The sequence below is a fragment of the Bison bison genome, unplaced genomic scaffold (genome assembly GCF_000754665.1).
Source record: "Bison bison bison isolate TAMUID 2011002044 unplaced genomic scaffold, Bison_UMD1.0 scf7180017848105, whole genome shotgun sequence".
NCBI lineage: Eukaryota > Metazoa > Chordata > Mammalia > Artiodactyla > Bovidae > Bison > Bison bison.
Window position 1 is genome coordinate 8,395 of NW_011478678.1, and position 11,170 is coordinate 19,564.

At 36.2% G+C, this 11,170-nt stretch overlaps 1 protein-coding gene across 1 annotated transcript; it reads left to right on the forward strand.

The window, feature by feature from the left end:
• The first annotated feature begins 3,092 nt into the window (after positions 1–3,092).
• On the forward strand, positions 3,093–4,052 carry LOC104991905 (olfactory receptor 51G1-like). Its single transcript, XM_010844597.1, has one exon. The coding sequence runs from the start codon at positions 3,093–3,095 to the stop codon at positions 4,050–4,052; it is 960 nt and encodes a 319-aa protein (XP_010842899.1).
• Positions 4,053–11,170: the final 7,118 nt, after the last annotated feature.

Consider the following 11,170-nt stretch of genomic DNA (forward strand, 5'->3'; position numbering starts at 1 on the left):
TCCAGCCTTGACATACTCCTTTCCCAATTTGGAACCAGTCTGTTGTTCCATGTTCAGTTCTAACTGTTGCTTCTTGACCTACATACAGATTTCTCAGGATGCAAGTAAGGTGGTCTGGTATTCCTATCTCTTTAAGAATTTTCCACAGTTTGTTGTGATACACACAGTCAAAGGCTTTGGCATAGTCAATAAAGCAGAAGTAGAATTTTTTCTGGAACTCTCTTGCTTTCTTGATGATCCAACAAATTTTGGCAATCTGATCTCTGGTTCCTCTGCCTTTTATAAATCCAGCTTGAACATCTGGAAGTTCATGGTTCATATACTGTTGAAGCCTGGCTTGGAGAATTTTGAGCATTATTTTGCTAGCATGTGCAGTAATTTGAGCGGTAATTTGAGCATTCTTTGGCATTGCCTTTCTTTGGGATTGGAATGAAAACTGACCTTTTCCAGTCCTGTGGCCACTGCTGAGTTTTCCAAATTTGCTGACATATTGAGTGCAGCACTTTCACAGCATCATCTTTCAGGATTTGAAATAGCTCAACTGGAATTCTATCACCTCCACTAGCTTTGTTTGTAGCGATGCTTCCTAAGGCCCACCTGACTTCACATTCTAGGATGTCTGGCTTTAGGTGAGTGATCACACCATCATGGTTATCTGGCTCATGAGTATCTTTTTTGTATAGTTCTTCTGTGTATTCTTGCCACCTCTTCTTAATATCTTCTGCTTCTGTTAGGTCCATACCCTTTCTGTCCTTTATTGTGTCCATCTTTGCATGAAATATTGTCTTGGTATCTCTCATTTTCTTGAAGAGATCTCTATAGTCTTTCCCATTCTATTGTTTTCCTCTATTTCTTTGCATTGATCATTGAGGAAGGCTTTTTTTTAATCCCTCCTTGCTATTCTTTGGAACTTTGCATTCAGATGCTTATATCTTTCCTTTTCTCCTTTGCCTTTAGTGTATCTTCTTTTCTCAGCTATTTGTAAGGTCTCCTCAGACAACCATTTAGCCTTTTTGCATTTATTTTTCTTGGGGATGGTCTTGATTACTGCCTCCATGTACGAGTGTCACGAACCTCCATCATAGTTCTTCAGGCACTCTGTCTATCAGATCTAATCCTTTGAATCTATTTCTCACTTCCACTATATAACTGTAAGATATTCGATTTAGATCATACCTGAATGATCTAGTGGTTTTCCCTACTTTCTTCAATTTAAGTCTGAATTTGGCAATAAGGAGTTCATGATCTGAGCCACAGTTAGCTCCCAGTCTTGTGCTGACTATAGAGCTTCTCCATCTTTGGCTGCAAAGAATATAATCAGTCTGATTTCTGTTTTGCCATTCTCTGTCCAGCAAAAGTTCTTTGTTTTAAGACTTATTTCTCTCAGTTTTCTTCTAAGCCACTGTTTGGTTAAAACTCTAAAGGAAAGTGAGAAGACTGTGCATTTTCAGGTAAAACTTGGAAGCAACTGCAGAAAAAGATAAGTAATTCCCAGGATTACCCACGGAAACCTGGTAAAAATATCCTGCAGTCTAAGGAGGAAGGGCCTTTTAAAAGGTGGCAAGAATACATACTTCCTAGTGTGCTATGGAAGGTCATTATAGGACAGAACTGGGGCTACTTCCTGAACATAGAGTTAAAATATTTTAGTAACGTTTTAGAATCAGGGGCTTGGATTCTAAACAAAATTAGGCTTTAGTTTGATCAATGGTATTTCTGAACTTCAGGTTACTCATATATAACCAAGTCTCCGTTGATCTCATATTCCAAGGTTCAAATATGATAATAAATATATAAATATGAGTCTAAAAGTACTCTTTTTATTATGATGTGATTGTGACTCATGAATACTTTTAAGGAATTGGATAATAACATCTGTTTTACCTTTTCTATGAGGAGATCTCCATTAATAGCCAACTTACTCTTATGAAAGAAAGATTGAATCATGAGGGAAAATGAGCAAAGAAGCAGGAAAAAAAAAAAAAAAGCAGGACACTAGATTACTGCCTTTATAGTGGACCATGGGATCACAGCCTAAGGGTGGGTTAACTTCATTCTAATATCTTAGGGATCATGAGGCTGTGATGGCTGATGTTTTCCTTGCTGTCAGAGATGTCTGAAGACTGTGTTCACAGATGAAAACAGTAGCAAACTAGTTGGGACTCCACTGACAATTGAAGGGAGGCTCCAGGATTAACAAAACTGACATAGTTCACAAATCAATTATACCCATGGAACAAATGACAGAAATTTGCTTAAAACTCTTGCCTTAATGCAGGGTGGGTACACATAAATAAGCCTTGGTGGAGAATATGAAAGAGAAACCAAACTCCAAATCCCTGAGACTGTGTCAATTTGGTAGGCACTTATTTACCCTTAGATGCTTGGAAACTTCTGGTTCACATTTAAATCAGTTTGAGGGCTGATTTATGTACCTCTCTAATTGATAACCATACTTGCTGCATATGCAGTGTTTTTTTTTTTTTTAAATATCAATTTTATATCCTATATGACTTGATTAGTCTTGTGTGATTTTTTCCATTGGATAAAACAAACTTCATTCATTTATTGCCTAAGCTTTTTCTGACATTCATTCTAAAATGCCTCCACCAAGTGTCATTGTCAGAGTGAAATGAATGCTAAATGAATGCTTAACATAGAGAGGTCAGGGTCTGGGAAAATATTCTTACTTTACACCACAATCAAAAATAAAAGTAAATGATACAACTGAAAGTGAATAAAAATAAACTAACCTAAGAAAATAATAGTAGAAAATGGAGGAGACTATATTTTACACTTAGGGGAGGAAAGGGCATTCCATGAATCATTCAAAATCCAGAATCAGCAGCCTAAAAGATTGACAGATAACAGTATAATAACCACAAATCATTTTAAGGATTAAACAGTAATATATTAACATGATTCAAAGTAATTTCCAAATCTGTATGAATAATGCCCCTACAAAGCAAGCATTAAGAAAAAAAAAAACCTAATGTAAAAACATGACCTGCTATCTTCTCAATGTTGTATGTTTTTCTTCCCTTTAGGAGTTCATATTCTAATGGTAGAAAATGGCTTCTTGGAACAATGTAATGACAGGCACTAATTCCAGTATTGGACAGGCACCTTCATTCTACCTCTCTGGGATTCCTGGCTGTGAGGATGTTCAACACTTTATTTCCATCCCCTTTTGTGTGTTCTATCTGATTGGAATAGTGGGCAACTGTACAGTTCTTCACATCATCCACACTGACAAGAGTCTCCATGAGCCCATGTACTACTTCCTGGCCATGCTGTCCCTCACGGACATGGGCATGTGCATCTCCACCCTGCCCACAGTACTGAGAACCTTCTGGTTTGATGCTAAGGAGATTGAGATGAATACTTGTGAAGCCCAGATGTATTTTATTCACACTTTTTCTCTAATGGAATCAGCTGTGCTCCTAGCCATGGCTTTTGACCGCTATGTTGCCATCTGCGATCCTTTGAGGTATTCCAGCAAACTTACCCCACAACGCATTGTCTACATAGGGGTCTTCATCGTAATCAGATGCTCCACTGTCCTCCCTGTTGTTCTTGTTCGTATCCCCACATTTTCTTTCTGTCACTCCCCTGTTCTCTCCCACTCCTTCTGCTTACATCAGTATGTCATCCAATTGGCCTGTTCTGACATCTCATTCAATGTTTTGTATGGCTTGTTTGTTGTTGCATTTTATTGGGGTGTAGATTCTCTAGGAATCTTTTTATCTTATGCTCTCATCCTCTGCTCTGTGTTGCACATTGCATCCCGGGGAGGGAAACTCAAAGCCCTCAGTACATGTGTCTCCCATATTTGTGCTGTGCTCATTCTGTATGTGCCAATGATAGGGCTGTCCTTAGTGTATCGTTTTGCAAAACATTCCTCTCCCACTATTCATATTACCATGGCAGATATTTACCTGTTAGTTCCACCAGTTCTCAACCCAGTTATTTATAGCATCAAGACAAAGCAGATTCACCAAGGCTTCCTAGGGATATTATTATCCAAAAGGATAGGGCTTGCTCAAACTTAGATTCTCTGATATTTCAACTTTTACATCCATTGCCTTCATCCTAAAGAGTAACCTGTTAGAAATTCTTGGACACATTTGGTATATAATAATTCCAAGAGAGTTCACAAATTCCACATGTCCCTTCAAGAAAAATATTTCAGTTTCTATCATTATTTCCTAGCTTTAAATCATCTCAAAACCTTAGTGTCAGGAGAAGTAGTAAGAGGGAATAATTTCATTCAAATATTTTACGAAGATATTTTCCATTCAAGTTTGAAGGGAAGTACAATTTTCTATGTTATAACTAAAATAGAGAAATTCACTGAACAATTCAATGGTAAAAGACATAATACACAGCAGAACTGTTGTTGATAACTCATTACATTTTCTTTCCATTATGTCAAAGTAGACTTCACACTCCATATTTTGAGTCAAATTGTAAGCAAGTGGATGTTTAAATTTAGAGATGGCATGAATGAAACTATTGCATTTCTTTCTTTTTTTTTTTTGCTATTATTTTATTTTTTAATATAAATTTATTTATTTTAATTGGAGGTTAATTATTTACAGTATTGTATTGGTTTTGCCATACATCAGCATGAATCCGCCACAGGTATACATGTGTTCCCCATCCCGAACCCCCCTCATTCCTCCCTTCCCGTACCATCCCTCTGGGCATTTCTTTATTTCCTTTACTTCTATTGAAATGATTGTCAGAAAAAAATCTGGGCGATGAATAAAGTTAGTTTTATCCAATGGAGAAAACTAGAAGAGAAATCCAAACTCTACAATAGAGGGAATCTATATTCATGAAATGTAGTGAAAACATCAAAATCCCTTGATCAGCATACACTCCTATTAGGGGTAATATCTCATGTATAGAGCTTTAAACAAAAATAGAGCAAGAGAGAACCTTTCCCTGCATCACCATAAACTGTAATCGTCTGAGGATCTTGCTGTCTTACACAATTCCCTAGGATATAAGAGGAAACAAGTTTTCAATACTCAAGATTAAAGTATATATTCTAATGGGAGAATAGAAATGGATCTAAGGTAGTTAGAAAGAGGGCTCAAAGAGAACACATTTGTTTTGTACAAATACTATTTTAAATCACCCTCAAAGACCCCCCCTTGGTTAAATAAAGGGAAGCTGAAAAACATAATAAACACATTTTTTCAGAATTATTTCTAGATACTCTGAAAAGAAAGAATACATAAGATGATTTTAAAAATTAAAACTATTAGGAATCATAGTTTTAAAAATTCATTTAGAAAGTAAACCAGCTCAGGGAACAGAATAAAAATAAAAATAGAAAACAAACTCTGCAGTTCCAAGTGAATTGAAAACAGAAAAAAAAATCTGTGAAAATTATGTTAACAATAAATCAGATATGAATGTAGATTTTATAGCAAAGGGATCTACTGAACTGTGTTCAACTGTGTTGAAAAACTAAATATACAAAGGTTTACCTGACGCTTTCTCTCTTACACTTGAGCAACTATCATTTCTGAGGTGAATCCCCCATTGTGGGAGAAAAAAGATTTTTTCATTTGATTAACCAAAAAATAAACATCGGGCTTCCTGTAAAAATTGGGAAAAAATTACACATATTAGAGCTTCAACATATATTAAGTTGGCCAATAGTGATAGTGATGGTGATAAACACAAAGATAGAGATAGAAAGTAAAAGAGGTACACATATGTATATGAGGTAGACACCTCTCCCTTGTCTTAATTAAGGTTCTGTCAGGAAAAAAATAAAATTGTTCTCAAACTGGATAATATGAAGACTTTGATATAGGCATCAGGGGTTATTGAAAATATGTGGACAAGATTTGGTAAAACCAAGAATAAATATTTTTATACATATTTTATAAATATATCATTGATGTAGATAGTACTACAGAAGGGAATTAGATGCCAATGTTAGTCCTGAAGTGGCAAGGGAAGAAAATTTTTTACCAGAACATGGGAAGGACAGCATGTGGAGAAGGACACCCAGCATGAGCTTTCCCTTTCTGTAGAAAGATGCAGCCACCATGAGGAAGCCACAGTGAGGACTGTTGGGGAGTCAAAGGGGTAAACATTCCAACTGTATCTTGCTTCCTGCATTTCTGTTAGCGATCAAGTCAAACCAGAAGTCAGAGAGCAAAGGGACCTGTTGATTCAGCTCACTGTGGTCAAGACAGAGCAGAGCAGATCTGGAAAACAGCCTAAGGATGCCCTTTGGCAAGCAGTCTACCTTTCATATTTGTATCTGCTCTCAACTACGCATGTATAGTTCAGGCTTTGTGGTCTCTGTAGTGCTTTATCTTGTAGCTGTAAATGTGAATATTTGTAAATCATTTTCTTGCCATTAGAGTGAATCATTCAAAATTGAGCTTATGATCTTGGTTGTCAAAGAATTTAGCAGTGAGAGATGAAAATGCTTTTTTTAAAAAAATTTGTTCCTATGTTTTTTACATGACAAATATACAGACCATATATTAAAGGAGTATGGTTTCACTGACTAATAACAATCCTCTAAATCTGAGATCTTTGAATGTATCCAACTTGGATGATGTCAAAGTGATTTAAATTGTGCTCAGTTGTTCAGTTGTGTGTGACTGTTTGCGACTCCATGAACTGTAGCCCACCCAGGCTCCTCTGTCCATGGGATTTTCCAGACAATAATACTGTAGTGGGTTGCCATTTCCTTCTCCAATGATTTAAGTTAATATTACAAAAAGCTAAGTGTAAGGATACTTCTGAGGCATCCCATGCCAGTGAAGGAAGTAAGTTCAAATCATTTCTCTGGTAATTTCACAACAAGATATTGGAAGATGGAAGTGTGAAGGTTTTTCTAGTGGTGGGATAGAAATAGCCTCTTATTTTCATGGACTGTTATTGGATGGTGAATTTATTTTAATAACTGAGTAAATATTATTTATGAGAACTATTACTTCTGTTGTAGTAATTACTTGTATTTTTCAACTCCTGAAAAAGCCAATTGTCAATTAGTATCTTAAATAAACAGTACAGGAAGATTAGCAAGCTATGACATGTGTAATCAGCAATATCTTATTTGAGTGAATCAATGATAGATTTGTTAAGATTTAAATTAGTATTACAAGGTTCAAAACCAGAGTCAAAAAAGATTAACAGTAAAACACGTTTTTAAAAGAAATTCCTGTACTAAACAGTTAGAAATTAGTATTTTTTATGACAGTTTTATTCACCCTGAGAAGAGATTTCTTATCATTCAGTAATCCATATGCCAACTCTGCTACATAGCTTAATCACCAGTAGACATTTAGAAGTTAAAATTGTTGACAGACATATGGCCCTTCATTAATTGAATGAAAGCATCTATACATAATCAAATCAAATTTATACAATCCCTTTCATCAGTAAAAACTATGGCACAGAGAATCACACTTGGCATTATTGCTTATGATCTTTAAAATGGGTTTCTTTTTTCATTGTGGTTTTAAGGTTACAGCAAATTTGAGCGAAAGCTAAGGAGATTTCCCATATATTCTTTATTACAATAGTTTTGAAGGAAACTACTCACACAAGTAAGTTCCATTTTTATCTAGTATGTGGTAACAGTACCAACTTAGAGCCATTTCCACCTCTATGTCCTGAATAAGTTCTCATTGGCTACACCATGGCTAACAACCTTTACTACTCTACCATATTCTGGATACAAATTAGTATTTCATCTCATGTTGCACTACCTACTTTGTTCCAGACGTTGAAGTGATAAATACTTGAGACTCTCTGTAGCCTTCTTGCCTTTGAATTTCCAAACTGCAATATCTGGAATGGTAAAGGGAGGATTGGGGGAAGGGCTATAAACTAAAATAGTGACAGTGACAAGGTTACAGGCACAGTCTTGCATTTCTCAGGGAGACTCATATCTCTAAGGATTAGAGGAAGACTTATTAACTCATCTTGCTTTGAGAATTAAAACAATCTCTCATGCAAAGAGGAACTGTTCTACCAAGTAGGTAAGGACTGGGAAAAGTAAGAGTGGGAAGTAATAGAAAAACACAAAGTGGGGCTTGAGAGACAAGAGAGAGAAGGGCAGACACCCAAAGTGTGAGAAGAAACACCAAAGGAATGGTTCAAGAAGAAAAAGATTCTTAGTTTATTAGAGGATATCCTTTCTCCAGATATCTTTATTATTCATACCCGGTACAAAGCATTCAAGCCAGACTCAGAGTTTTCAGATAGGACTTGCCTAATATACCCTAGACTTGCATGACATGTAGTCTGCTTTCTGTTGGTGGACATGATTGCTTACACAGGGTGAAGGACTATTATCAGACATAACAAAGAGGAATTCCAGAATATGAGTGGGATTACACCAGATAACCTTTGAGGTCCCTTCTAATCCTGCTGCTGCTGCTGCTAAGTCACTTCAGTCATGTCCGACTCTGTGCAACCCCATAGATGGCAGTCCACCAGGCTCTGCCGTCCCTGGGATTCTCCAGGCAAGAACACTGGAGTGGGTTGCCATTTCCTTCTCCAATGCATGAAAGTGAAAAGTGAAAGTGAAGTCGCTTATTACCAGTTATTTTAAATATGAAATTAATTATGGTCTAAATTCACATTAAGACCTTGAGATTTCTGAGTTTATAAACTAACCCCACAAACTCCATCCTCCTCTTCTGGAGATGTGGAAGATACCATAAGGCAATGTGAATGCATTTAAAATTGTAAGATCAGGAACAATAGGAATTGGATTATCAAAATGAACAGGTGCTACCTGAAGGGGGTTGTGAAATAACAGACCAGATTATAGTTAATATGGAATACAATGGATATTTATGTCGTGGTAATTTCAGAATGCTAATATCTCAAAGTCCTAATTCACTGAAATCCCAAAGATCTCATGCTTACTCTTGATGAGACTTCTCATTCTATCCTGGACTCAGTTTTTGTTGTTGCTTTTTTCAAATCTGGCACTGAATAAAATGAGAAGTGTATGTGGTGTCATAATGATCAGAGGAGTTTCTGGATAGAAAAAAAAATAATTAAGCAATTCATTAATGAATTGGCTGTACTGCCTATACTGAAATTTACTGGATGAAAAGGAAATGAAACTGATACAATTCACTTTCTACTTCTCAGGCCACCTAAGTCACTTGTGAGATGGTTGTTCATGATGGTTTCCTCTAAAGGAGGATACTTCATAGTCTCCCCATATATTCCTCCTCCCATTATACTTTAAACAATTCTTGGTGTTACTGTTGTCATCATCATTGTTGTCATTATCATCATCATCCAGAAGGCTCTTTGCTAAGTATTTTACATACAATATATCTTTTACCTTAGCACATCCTTTCAAATTGTTACTTCCTTCAGATCAGAGAGGAGGCAGTTTTGGTACAGAGAGAAGAAAAGGTGATTTGGTCAAAATTAAACTGAGCACAGCATTGAAACTAGAATACAGCTTAGGTTAAAGTGATTGCAGAAGGAGAGAAACAGATTCTAAATAAGGAAGATGTTGAATAACTGTCTCCTTAAAATCTCAGTGAAGAGTCAGTAAGATGACAAAAGACGTACTAGGATCAGGTATCTTCCCAGTTTTCAATTAAACTTCGTGTTTACTCCTTTTTGATGATTCAGAGAAACCTTGTGAAATCAGAAAAAGTGTCTGAATTGAGTGGGCAGTGAAATGAAAACCAGATTTCTAAATTTGGATTATGGTGTAGAAACTGGAAAAGGATCAACAAAAGAAGGGATAATATTGGAAAATCTGGGCATTAAAGGTAATAATTAGTGCAGGTGTAGACAGGAAGATGAAGTAGATAGGAATTTGGGGAGTTAAACTGCAGGGCTGTAAGAGGTATCAGTTCATACTACGTGTGTGTGTTGAACTTAATTGTAATAAGAGTTAAAAAGCCTGAAATTGTTTCTGTAATATACATATTTGGTGTCTTGCTTATGAGTCTTTCATTTCCTAGAAAGTTATTAAACATCCAAGGAAAGAATCTTTCGCAGTCAGGGTTTCTTTACATGTAACTGGAGGAGACTGCAGTCTTTCCAGGTGACTCAGTGGTAAAGCATCCTCCTACCAATGCAGGAGACACGGGTTCGATCCCTAGGTCAGCAAATTCCCCTGAAGTGGAACACAGCAAGCCACTCCAGTATTCTTGCCTGGAAAATCCCATGGACAGAGCCTGGTATGCCATAGTCCATGAGGTCACAAAAGAGTCGGACCTGACTTAGCAACTAAAATAACAACAGCAAGAGGAGACTGAGAGGATTTGATCTCCCAAAAGCCAAAGTAGACTTTCCAAGATAGCATGATGACAATTTATTAATTTACAGTTAGAGGCAATCTGTCCCATGGATTAGAATTTTGGTAAGCATGGATGCTTGTCAAGAGAAGGGCAAGTGAAGGTCATCTTCTTACTTCAGAGGCATTGTTATTGACTACAGAAGAAGTACTGGAATCTAACAGGTGAAAATATATTAACTCATTCATCCAAGTATAAAATATTTAGTGTCAAGATTAGGCACAGTAGGCTTTTTTTTTTGGTCATTCAATCCTTTTGTTATTTTGTTTTCTCTTGCTTTGGCTATGAATCATGATTTTCTACTCAATCTTTCCCCAATCCCTATATATCTATTATTTTGCCTTTTTTTTTTTTTTGCAGATAGAACCTCTCTATATATAATAAATCAGTTCCTAAACATAGTAGGAAGAAAGTTTGGAATCTTTAAATGCAGAGTCAGTCAATTGTTCTTTGCTTATATTACATAAAAAAATTATATATTTATACTTTTTAAAAATCATACATTCTTCTGTCTATCCTAACTGATGTTTAGCTCTTGGGGATACTAGCCCGAGACTAAATTGATATTAGAGTTGATTTTCACTGGGTACCAACCCTGTGGCATCACTTACATAGCCACAGATAGGTTAGCAAGAGCAAAAACTATGCTGATCAATACTTACCGGAATTCTGTAATATGCTTTGCATGGTGTTCTAGTATTACTGGAAAATCTATCAAGCTAATACAGGAAAGCCATTTCATGTAAGTCACTGCCAAGGTCATTTTTTTTTTAAGAAAATGTTCTACTGTACGACCAGTGACTCTGGTTGAGGATCTTCCTGAAGAAAAGTATGAAATTAAAGTAGTA

Excerpts from the sequence above, each read along its gene's own strand:
- LOC104991905 (XM_010844597.1), top strand. The coding sequence starts at position 3,093 with ATGACAGGCACTAATTCCAGTATTGGACAGGCACCTTCATTCTACCTC.